Here is a 12,540-nt window from a genome sequence, read left to right on the forward strand (position 1 = left end):
AGTGATTATTTCAATGAATGCAATCTTCAGTGCAAATAGATAACTAAAGTTTTTACTCAAGAGATTATCGTCCGACGGTAATGGGTGATGATATGTATCATCTGTCGCTAATAACGTTAACCGCACATAACCTTAAAAGTAGCGCGTTACGCACGCGCAGATCTGATTGTTTGATTGATATATAAGACTGTGGCAGTACAAAGGAAACATCACAAAGTGGTTTTCCTACGGTCACAGTGTCAGCGGCACTTGAAACATGGCAGAAGCCATCGATTGTAATTTTCCTATCTGGGGCCTGTTGCCTAAGAAAGAGACGGGTGTCGCTCAGTTCCTCAACAAATATCCCGAATACGATGGGCGAGGTGTCGTCATTGCGATTCTTGATTCGGGAGTGGACCCCGGGGCCCCGGGTATGCAGGTGAGGGAGAACGGACTCACGACATTGGTTATGCATTGACACGCCTTCTAATCTTTGCAAAGCACCTCCTCTTTCACAGAGAAAAAATGTTTTATTTATTTCAAGAACAAGAATATATCGGGTTTTTTCAATAAAAAATATATTTCAATCAGTAAAAGATATTTTTTTATGTTAATCTTCTGTTTTATCTACATTACAAGTTTTATATGTTCTTACAGAGTGTCTCCATTGAAAAATAAAAGTCATGGTTTTTGTTCTTTGTTTTATTACACACAAGTTTTTACACACACATTTTTTTCATTAAGAGAAAAGTTTATAGAAGTGAAAAAGTATTTATATATACGATTTTTTATGTTATAATGCATTAAATCTATTGTCAATAGCTTTTTAATAAAATTTTTTCTTATATTTTTATGTGTTTTTATAGTTATAAATTTATTATCAAGAATTATTTCTTATGAATATAATATATTCTGGGATTTAGGTGACTTCAGATGGGAAACCGAAAATTATTGAAAGATTTGACTGCAGCGGAGCAGGAGATGTAGATACTAGCAAGGTTGTTCAAGCACCAGACGGATATATAAATGGTTTAACTGGTCGGAAATTAAAGGTTCCATCTAATTGGAAAAATCCTACTGGAAAATATCATATTGGTTTAAGAAATTTGTATTCCCTGTATCCTAATAAATTAAAGGAAAGAGTAATAGCAGAACGCAAAAAACGTCTTTGGGATGATGGACATAAAACAGCACTTGCAGAAGCTTCTAGACAATTACAAGTATGTAATAGTTTTTTTTAGATACTCTCTGTTAGAATGTTAATAATTCTTCTTGTCACTTAACTAATATTTCTTTTTGACACATGATTTTAGAATAATTACAACAATTGAGAGAATATTTTACTCACATAGTTCTATTTAATGTGGTTAGGTTATTTACACAATTATGTCAAATTTTATCTTTTATTATATTTTGTTTAAACTGAAGTTATGTGTAAGAAATTAATGGAAAGATTAATTCTGAGTAACATAATTAGAATATTAGTCCATGTGATCCAAAGATAGGAATGTTGTGTGAGTATGTCAAACCATGCAATTAAATGAGGACACTATTTCACAACATGTCACAGTGATCTGTATCCAGTGCTATATTTGTATTTGGCAGATTGATCTATTGAAAAGACATTGATTCCATTACATAATATCTATCTAAGCAGAGCAATGGGTGCTATGTATATGTTCAGTATTCTCATTAATTGTTTTGATCCACATGTAATTCCTCCCCTCACTTTCTAAAGTTATGATGGTCTTTACAAAACAATTATGATATATAGGATTTTGAAAGCAAATGTCCACAAGTGTCAACTTCAGAAGAAAGACTGAAAAAAGAGGAACTTGAAGCTCAAGTTGAAGTATTGAACAACCTTGAAAAGAAGTATTGTGATGTGGGACCCACTTATGATTGTGTCGTTTTTCATGATGGAGAAGTTTGGAGGTGATAATGTGTTATAAATCTTCCGTGTGTGTATGTGTATGCATACAATTCAATTTATTTGTATCTATTTCGAGGTTGTTCAATGTGTTGTCTATTTTTTCTACAGAGCATGCATTGATACCTCGGAAGAAGGTAATCTAGAAGCTGGTGTGTTTCTTGGTGAATATTCTATTACGAGAGAGTTTGCTCCTCTTACTCCAGAAGATCAATTAAATATTAGTATTAATGTTCATGACGAGGGAAATACATTAGAAATTGTTAGCTTATGTTGTAAGTGCAAAGGTTATTATTCTCACAGAACAAATATGAAATTTTCTGTTAAATTTCCATTTTTTTATTTTGAATTGTAGCGAGTCATGGGACCCACGTAGCTTCAATTGCGGCTGCATATTTTCCTGATGCACCGGAATTAAGCGGAGTAGCGCCAGGTGCTCAAATTATTTCTCTAACTGTTGGTGATGGTCGTATTGGCACAATGGAAACTGGAACGGCCGTGGTACGCGCAATGATTCATATTATGAAACGTAAAGAAAAGGTTCACGTAATAAATATGAGTTATGGAGAGCATGCTCATTGGTCAAACACGGGTAGAATAGGAGAATTGATGAACGAAGTTATTGACGAACATGGAGTAACATGGGTCGCATCTGCTGGCAATCTCGGACCAGCTTTGTGCACTATTGGTAAATGTAATTAAATTCTATTTACAAAATTTGCTTTCTAAGATTACTCTTTTTTATAGTATGCAGTTTTCAACGTGTGTATATATATACATCCGTAAATATTTTCAAAAATTATAGGAACTCCTCCGGATATTAGTTCAAGCAGTATTATTAGCGTTGGTGCTTACGTATCGCCTGACATGATGCTGGCTGAATATTCTTTGCGAGAAAAGATGCCAGGTATGCCGTATACTTGGACGTCTCGTGGTCCGATGATAGACGGAGGTGCTGGTGTAACGGTATGTGCACCAGGAGGTGCTATCACTAGTGTTCCAAATTTCACGCTTAGAAAATGTCAACTTATGAATGGTACTAGTATGGCGAGCCCACATGTAACCGGAGCAGTTGGTAAGTATTAAAATTTTTATTATAATAGCAAAACTAGCATATTTTATGAACAAATTTCTTAATAAAGCATTTTTCATATTTTTAGCGGTTCTTATATCGGGTCTTCTTGCCAAAAATGTTCCCTATTCTCCTTACAGTATAAAAAGGGCTGTTGAAAATACCGCTCTTTATATACCTACGTTAGATCCATTTGCGCAAGGCTCTGGCCTATTGCAAGTCGAACGTGCGTTTGAAAATCTCGTCTCGTATTACGATGCCGCTGAAAGAGACATTCGATTTGTCGTTAATTGTGGCATTAATAATTCTAAAGGCATTCACATGAGAACAGGTGTCATTGATCGTCCAAAGGATTATGCAATTACTGTTGAGCCAGTATTCATAAATAGTGAAAATATAGGTATAATTTAGCGTTTTTTCTATAAAGTTTTTATGTTATCGATTGCAAATCTATGATATTTTGTCATTTATATTAGGTTTAAGTTTGTATTCCTTTTGCAGACCCACAGCGTAAGATCGACTTCAATCTGAAGCTGTCGCTCGTGTGTGATGCTTCGTGGGTTCAGTATCCAGTACATCTAGATTTAATGCATATGCCTCGTGGTTTTTCTGTTAGAGTTGATGCATCTAACTTGTCAGAAGGTGTTCATACAACTAGGTAAACAGATGTTTGTTATATTAAAACGTTTGAAATAACCGTAAATAAGTTTATATTTATATTTTTCAGTATACGAGCATTTGATGTATCGAACGTCGCGAAAGGGCCAGTATTTCAAATTCCGGTGACTATTGTCCAACCAATGACATTACAAAAGACTGCACTTCTTCCAGATTTGACATATACAAACGTTTTGTTTAAACCGAATACAATTCAGCGTCATTTCATTCTTGTTCCGGAAGATGCTACTTGGGCAGGTAAAACACATGAAAAAACTTACTTACGTTGACGTTATTAAAAAGTTATTACTTTTATACTCATTTGTTTTATTATAGTTCTTAGATTAAGAAGTACGGAAAAGGATAAAAACGGCAGATTTGTAATTCATACTCTTCAATTAAAACCTCGACTGGCTTGTAAGACGCTTGAGGTTAATAGAATAATTAGTGTTACATCTCAATCGGAAACTGTGCAGCCTTTTGCTGTTCAGGTACTTATCTTTAATAAGCATTATGTAAAATTAAAAGTTCTGGTTTTATATATAAATTGTCTTAGTTACTATGTTTTTCTGTTCTTTATTTTTTCAGGGTGGACTAATTCTGGAAGTAGTTATTGCAAAATATTGGGCAAATCTAGGTGACATGTATATTGACTATTCGATTGAATTTCATGGAATCCGTTTGATTAGCGGTAATCTCATAATGCAACCTGGCGATGGAGTCAATCGTCTTGAATTGCGTAGCTCTCTTAGAAATGAGGAAATTGCGCCCGTCATTTCTCTGAAGACAACTGTTCAAGTTGTGAAGTATGTTCATTTGAAATTTATGTTCAGATTAATGATTGAATTATTTTTCATCGAGTAACATTTATAGGCCTAACGAATCGAAAATTACTCCTCTACGAGCGCGTGACATCATTCCTCCTTCACGACAAATATATGAATTACAACTCTCATATCCATTTCACTCCGCAAAAGCAACAGAAGTCACACCAAACGCTGCATTACTTAGCGATTTGTTGTACGAGAGTGAGTATGAAAGTCAAATGTGGATGCTTTATGACAGTAACAAACAGCTAATAGGTTGTGGAGATGCATATCCATCTAAAGTAAGGTTTCAAGTGGTTTGAATTATATAAATTATATCAATTGTCAGAATGTGTAAAAACAAAATTGTATTTTATTGTTCCGTTACAGTATACGATCCCAAAACTCGAAAAAGGAGATTACACTTTGAAAATGCATGTGCGTCATGAAAAAAGAGATTTATTAGAAAAATTGACGGATATGCCGATATTTTTGAGTCAGAAACTTAGTACGCCAATTAATTTGGACATTTACGCCAATCATTTACAAGCTATGATTGGTGGTAAGAAGATGGTATCTGCATCTATTCCACCTGGTCATCTTTTTCCTGTTTATATTGCTCCATTATCTAATGAAAGCAAGTGAGTACATTTATATACATATGCTTAATTTTTTATATTATATTATCTTGATAATGCTTGACAAGGTAACATAGTTTAACATTTAAGCAATTAAATATCTACACATAGTATAATTTTAAAATATGTATATAAAAATGATTTAAAATTTCACGATTTTGAAATTTATGCCTGTATAAAATTTATGTTTTACTTTGCTTTGAAAAACTTTCACATTGTTTTACATACATATACATATGTAATTAAAGTTTTAATTTTACTTTAAGAAATTTTTGAATCACCATTTTGATCTTTTATAGATTATTTTTCTTATTGTATGTGTGTACAATACACATCAAAGTTAATTTGTGCTGCTAAACAATTTTGATATATATGGAAAAGTTATACAGAAAACTATATGTATATATTTTTTTGTTCGTGAAACGTGTCTCACTTTTATGTATAAATTTAGAGTTAATATATGTTGTGGCTTATAGTATGCTCTTTTTGTTGAGTGTAAAATACTGTAACTCGATTTCTTTTCTAGTTTAGCTATATTTTACTTTTGTTTGATTATTGATCTAGATAGATTTTAATAATGATATCATGAATGTTTTTTATATAAACGTACGTATATGTATATCGAATGTCTCAAAATTGATATCGTAAAAATTCACATGCATTTTCTTTGACTGATTTGAAAAACTAATCTGTCTAAATAAATTGGATAAAACTGTAATTGAAGACAGCTTTCTTCGATATATCGACATGAAATTACTCAAGGAATTATATAAAAAATTTTACGATATTGATTCAGCGTATTAATGTATATGTACTATTTGCTGGTAAAAAGAGAGTGCTACAAAGATAATTTTCTTTTTTTTATCTTTACATTGCAGCACTGAACACAGGTGAGTCCTAATAAAATTTTATATACATTTTGCATTTGAAAATGCTTTAAATAAAAACTTAAGGGATTCTTAAGTGTATGTGGTTCTAGATATTTTTAAGCGCATGTCGTAATATAAATTATGTTCGCTTTGTTTTTATTGTTACTTTGGCGTATTACTCTCTTTTTCATGCAAACTTCAAACATTTCTTTATAATGTATATCTATATTATCATTTAGCAAAAACAGTTTATTATCTTTGAATCTCTCTCTTGTAAACATTTTATTCCATGAAAATTGTTATAGATTATATATGTGCACGCATACGTAACTTTTAAATTATATAAAAGATTAATAACACATCAAATGTATTTGAAGCTTTGTTCTGTATTCAACTTTTCTGTTTGGCTTCAAGCATGTAATGCATATATAGTAAAACAGCTATGTTTACTATAAAAGAATGTGTAATTTTGGTCTCTTAAAATATATTAAATATTTTTAAGCATCTGTGATATGAGAGAGAATTTTTGAATTGAATTCGAATCACTATGTGTATTAATTTACACGTTTAAAAAACATATCTTGTATATATGTCCAGCGTTTGGCTTTTTAAGATCTTTATTTCTTGATTAGTTTGATACTAAAAAGAGCTTTTTATGAATATTCGTTAAATATTTTTCTTTTTTTCAAAGATTATTTAAGTACGCTACTCCTGGTAGCTACCTTCAAGGTACATTGACTTTCTGTAAAGACGATGTTGGAAAGAAGGTGGATAGTCACGTATTTAAATACATCATAGCTGAGATACCCAAGAAAAATAACAGCAACTCCACTAATAAATCCGAGAAGGATAAAACTTCAAAGTGGGACGAATACAACGAAGCACTGAGAGACTTAAAGTGCAATTATCTTGCAAAATTCGGTAATTTCATATATATACATATATATGATACATAAATATAGATATATCATATAGTTAGAAACATAATAAATACAAGTAGATATTTTGAGTAATTTATTTATAGTACTGTCACAAATACATTCTATTGTTTTTCCGGTATATTCCATCTGTAGCACCATCTATAAGTAAGTTGGGTTGAAAATGCCAACGTATATATTATATTTGTTATATCCCCCCTCTTGGTTTATCACACACATAAGACATATTTTAAAGCATGTATTTGTAATTCTTGCATACATTCATCTTCCTTTGTACTTATGGTTGTATATATATAGTTTTGTATGTCAAATAAGATTTATTCGTGATTACTGTTCTTATAGTTTTACTATATAAATGACAAACATAGTTTGTTTGCAAATTTTCTACTGTTTGTTTTTTCTTATCAGTGTAAATATTATAACATAAATATTTGCATTTTATGCAGACGTCTCTCCTTAATATGTATAACGTTTGTCTCTGGACATATAATTAATTAATTTGCAAATTGTTTTATGAGTTATTTTATGTACTGATAAATTTTGTTCTCGTACATAACAGAGCCTGGTGAGCACGCGAATCAGTTGTATGGAGAACTAAAAGGACTTTACTCGGACCATTTGCCCGTTCATATTGCCATGTTACAGTCTTTGGATTCTCCCGAAGGACGGCGTCATGTACCACATGATGATCTTTCAGAAAACGCTATCGCACTTGCCAATCAAATAATAACAGTTGCTGATTCGGTAATTACAATTATTGATCAAGATAAGCTACTAGCTTATTTCGGATTGAAAAATGATCAGCGACCTGATGCGGCTAAATTCAAAGTGTCTATGGAGAAGACAAAGAACAGTTTGATTGAGGCATTAGTGAAAAAGGGCTGTGCATTATCACGATTGTACGTACATGGTACAAAGACTGGAGAGGGAGATGGATCCGTTGAACATTTGCTAGAAAGTGTTACGCATCACTGGCAAGAAGTGCAGAAATTCGCCGAACTTACTGATAATAAGGTACTTAACATAGGAGTGTTTTTATTACCTAAATATTTTTAAAAACATTATTTTATATGCACATGTATATTGTATAACAAATAAGATGTATTTTTATTTCTTAGGTTATTATTTTATCTTTATGGCACGCGCATATTAACAAACACTATGGACGTTACTTAAAATTACTATTACGATATTACGAAGAGAAACCGCTGAAGGAAATCGATGAGAAGTGCATTGAAATTGCAAAGATTTTGGGGTGGGAACATTGGGCACGTCTTCTTACCACAAGTATACCGTCGCGTTATCCGGCCACGTACAAACCGTTTTGATCACTAGTAAGTAGTACATATAAAAATAATATAATCTTATATGCAAACATTCATGTCTTTTTACTTTCAGAATTTTTAAGACGAATACGTTACGGCGTTTTGATGTTATACTTTTTCTTATCTTGACAATGAAGAACAATTTTGAAAAGCGTTTTCAGTACATCTTTGCATATTTGTAATAACAGTGATATCGTTTGTGTAGTAAACTGTCATATTACTACACGCGTAAGCAAGTCGCATATGTAATATATATTTAGAAAATTATAAATATTCATAATAAAAATATACTGATAAATAATGAATTAGAAAATTGACTGCGGTACTAAACTGACTTAATAAATCATGTTTATACATATGTGTCCGATAAGAGTCTTATAACTGTTCGTATATAAATAGAGGAAGATACACAGACTAGTTTCGCGCGTCCACACACGTGACACTCTTTAATGGGAAGAGTTAATATAAAAGTATATATATCCATACACACATATTAAATTAATACATGTATAATATATATATTAAATATATGTATTAAATAAAAATCAATAATTAACGATAACTAAACGCAAAGGCATGGTTTCCGCATTTTTTTTTCTTAAAATAAATAAACGTTGGTTGATTTGCATGTAAATGCTCGCGATCATTTGCGGGTCTTTATTAATATTTCGTTAATTAGGTATTGTGAATCTCGCAAAGTAAAGGATTTTTCAATTCAGTAAAAACTCTTCCCTGCAACGAACGACTATTATCGGACATTCAAATATATCTTTTGTTTTCCACGGATGAATAAAATTTAAGAATGTAGTTTATCTTATTATTATATGTTCTTTTTTTATGTATATGCACAATTTGTGACTATTGTCTGAATGGACTATTTATTAGTTTCATCATTGTAAAATGACATGTTATTTACCAAACGCAAATACTTTTATATCTTATGCAATAAAAGAATATTCTGTATGAAATTTTAACAATTATTTAACAAGTTTTATTAACTTTATTAAACTCTTAATATTTTTTCTAAAGAGAGATAAAAATATTTCATAGATGAGACAATTTAAAATATAATTGTATTTCACAGTTAAAAAACTTGTAAACAAAATTATTAAGTTTCTGTAAGTGTTTTAATCATTAAAGCGATTTTGAGACAGTTCGTCGTATATGTAGAGAAAATTAAAAACGTAACTAAAGTCACGTGACAGGAAAGAGTAGAAAAACAACACGTGAAAATAACGTGACTGTAATTTATATTATATATACCATTTCAATAATACATATTATACATTATAATTTATTATATATTTATAATATTATACTTTATATTGTATTATATGTATTATATATACATACTACAGTAATGTCACTGACCTCCGCCGCGCGACTTCGGCGGGGTCACTGACCTCGGCCGCGCGGCCTTGGCGGGGCACTGACCTCGGCCGCGCGACCGCGGCGGGGTCAATGACCTCGGTCGCGCGACCGCGGCGGGGTCAATGACCTCGGTCGCGCGACTGCGGTGGAGTCATTGACTTCGGCCGCGCGACCGCGGCGGTGTTACTGATTTCGGTCACGTGATTACGGTATATATATATACATATATGCGTATGTGTGTGTATTATATATAGATATAGAATATTACATATAATATATATATAATATTCTCTTTTTTACCCTTTTCCTTGTTACGTGACTTTAGTCACGTGTTGTTTTTCCACTTCTCTCTCTCACTATTTTTTGAGTTTGATTTTCATGCGTTATTTTTGACATTTCTTATATGTGTATTATATGGTTTATAAGACGTATATACTATCTGTCATCGCGATGACAGGTTGTTCACTAACAACACGTTAAATAAAAATAACAGTAGCGTGCGCGTAGCGCGCGCCTGTGTTGTGCTAGTTGTGGAAATTCTTTGTAGTTTTTTTAGTTGTAAATTTGTTGAATATAGCTTTCTTGATGTCTATTGTTTTTTTTTATAACATTCTACAACATCACACATAAAACCAAACCGTAATACACAGGTTTAGAACCTAAAATGTCTTGACATATTACAAGTTTTTTGGAGAAAACTATAAAAATAAATTACAAAAAAATGCATTTGGCAACAAAATTAATAAGTAATGAAGGGCATACGAAATAAGAAATTTCGTAATTATGACTTTACCACCGTTATTTAGCTGTCGCTTCCCAACATATATAAAAAGCTGTTCTAATAATGAAGTAGATGTATTGTGGTATCACCCTGACTTTTCACAAAGCCGTTATCCTCCAGGGCAAGAAAGTAATTTTTATATTTATTTTAGAGAAAATAAACATGTTACTGTATAAAAATTTTGAATATTGACAATATTTATTTTTTTGATGTATTGTAATCACTCTAGGAAGTGAGGCTTGTACACTTATATGTTTACTCGTGGCTGCACGAATATTGAGAGAAAATTTATTCATCTATGACATAGAAAGCTGTCCAAAGTTGAGTATTGTTGTAGCGGAAGCTATAATAGAGGGTAATGCGACTCATGCATGGCTTGTCAAAGAAAGACTTTTATCGGATCCATATTTGAGTACTGAGGAAGCTTTGAAATATGGGGGAAACAGTTTAAATATATTAAAAGAATGGGTATATTCATATATATGGAATATAAAACAAATTTTATATTCCAACATAAAATATTCAACTTCTTTTTTATTTATCTTTAAGTTTTTATTTCCGAATAAATAGAACCATATTTGTATGAACCTCATATCTAAACCATATAAGTAATATCTTTTTAGAAATTCAATGTCTTTCACGAAGACATAGAAACAAGCTTGTACAAAAATATAAATATATTTTTGCACAACTGGTACAGAGGTCCAAAATCTCACACTTTATTTATGCTGCTCATCACATGTGGACGCACTGTACTATTCATATTTCAAGGAAAAATCTATAAGGTGAGCGATTCAGCTAGAATTTAATGACAAACATAAATAACACAAGTTATGTGCGTAGGTCACATTGTTTGATTCACACAGTCACACTATTGTCGATAATTCTAGTCGCGGATTGGTTATTGCACAAGTAAGTAAATTTGAAGTGAGATAAATACGTGAAATATCTTTCGGTAATAAATTGTGAAAAATGTCTGATGCAGACAACTATTGATAGATTGGAATCATTATGCAACTGGTATACTAAGGATGTATTACAGAATTGTTACAATACACAAGCTAATAAATATGAATTGGCTTTCTTATATTCATACAGCGCACAATGCACTAATCACTGTGGAAATATTTAAAATTCAAACAGACATTTAAATCTCTAAAAAATCATCTATTTTTATATAACTGCATATACCGAGGTATTTTATTGCCTACGTATTTCTTACTAATTATGAATGTATAAATATAAAACTTACTTTTTTTTTGCTTGACACACAAATAAGACACCGAAATATAATTGTACATACTTAGCAGAAGTTTTTATTTAAACACATATAGATAATATGCACACGCGAAATATGTATATTTATTTAGCAGCTTTTTGAAACAGCCAAAGTGAATAGATTGATAATTTATTTACATTATGTATATAATTTATATATATATTTATATACAATTTACTTTCTCTGTCTCCCCTAAAGCTAATAAAACATTTTATTTTGTTTACACAATGCTGAAAAAACTATTAAGAAAATAATTTGATTTATCTTCGAAAACAATATTTCATATAATTGCTAAAATACGATATTTATTTTTGTTTGAATAAGTTTAGCATTGCGGAAACATATCCCTGGCGATATGTAACTCTATATATATTGAGTTCATATTATTTTATATATATATATATATATTTATGTATATATATATATGTTAAGATTGTTTCTAACTATTTTACATTATACTTATAAAATATAATCAAAAAAGTATGGACGATACACTTTTACTCGAGAAATTTGTTTTATAACTTTATAACATTATACATATATATATATATATAACTACAAGATTTTTTGATTTCTTAACAATTAGCTTTCGAGATTGATAGTAGTATGTATAACTTTTTTTACAGTATATAATGGTGTATTCTCTCTTTCTATATATCTTTCATATATATATATTTTATATAAATAAAATTCGTAATCGTACCAATTATTCCAAGAAGACAAATGATTGCATTTTATATAAAATGTAATCACAAGAGATACTATGTTTTTAACAAACATAATGACAATTTTGTCAAGAGAATCAAATTTATTTATAGAGAATAACACTGAAGAGAAAACAAAAATATATATAATTTGTATAGTGTACCAACAATTTACAATAAATGAACATAAA

The 12,540-nt window shown here is 30.8% G+C and overlaps 2 protein-coding genes across 4 annotated transcripts; both read left to right on the forward strand.

Annotated features, from left to right (window-relative positions):
- Positions 1-185: 185 nt before the first annotated feature.
- Positions 186-8,519, forward strand: LOC109854061 (tripeptidyl-peptidase 2). 2 transcript variants are annotated; one of them, XM_020426776.1, is made up of 18 exons: positions 186-418; positions 903-1,199; positions 1,754-1,914; positions 2,021-2,184; positions 2,265-2,597; positions 2,715-2,984; positions 3,070-3,381; positions 3,483-3,639; positions 3,709-3,896; positions 3,975-4,129; positions 4,227-4,444; positions 4,512-4,746; positions 4,835-5,085; positions 5,961-5,972; positions 6,643-6,872; positions 7,449-7,903; positions 8,008-8,223; positions 8,288-8,519. In XM_020426776.1, the coding sequence occupies exons 1-17, from the start codon at positions 257-259 to the stop codon at positions 8,215-8,217; spliced, it is 3,810 nt and encodes a 1,269-aa protein (XP_020282365.1). In that variant the 5' UTR covers positions 186-256; the 3' UTR covers positions 8,218-8,223; positions 8,288-8,519. The 2 variants fall into 2 exon arrangements, with proteins under 2 accessions (XP_020282365.1, XP_020282375.1); XM_020426786.1 differs by lacking the exon at positions 5,961-5,972 and having other exon boundaries at positions 187-418.
- A 1,584-nt stretch (positions 8,520-10,103) lies between these two features.
- Positions 10,104-12,405, forward strand: LOC109853712. 2 transcript variants are annotated; one of them, XM_020426073.1, is made up of 5 exons: positions 10,104-10,495; positions 10,596-10,834; positions 10,990-11,151; positions 11,210-11,278; positions 11,352-12,405. In XM_020426073.1, the coding sequence occupies exons 1-5, from the start codon at positions 10,369-10,371 to the stop codon at positions 11,496-11,498; spliced, it is 744 nt and encodes a 247-aa protein (XP_020281662.1). In that variant the 5' UTR covers positions 10,104-10,368; the 3' UTR covers positions 11,499-12,405. The 2 variants fall into 2 exon arrangements, with proteins under 2 accessions (XP_020281662.1, XP_020281671.1); XM_020426082.1 differs by having other exon boundaries at positions 11,366-12,405.
- The last annotated feature ends 135 nt before the right edge of the window (positions 12,406-12,540 follow it).

This window comes from Pseudomyrmex gracilis, unplaced genomic scaffold, assembly GCF_002006095.1.
Source record: "Pseudomyrmex gracilis isolate BER0280 unplaced genomic scaffold, ASM200609v1 scaffold_2, whole genome shotgun sequence".
Classification (NCBI taxonomy): Eukaryota; Metazoa; Arthropoda; class Insecta; order Hymenoptera; family Formicidae; genus Pseudomyrmex; species Pseudomyrmex gracilis.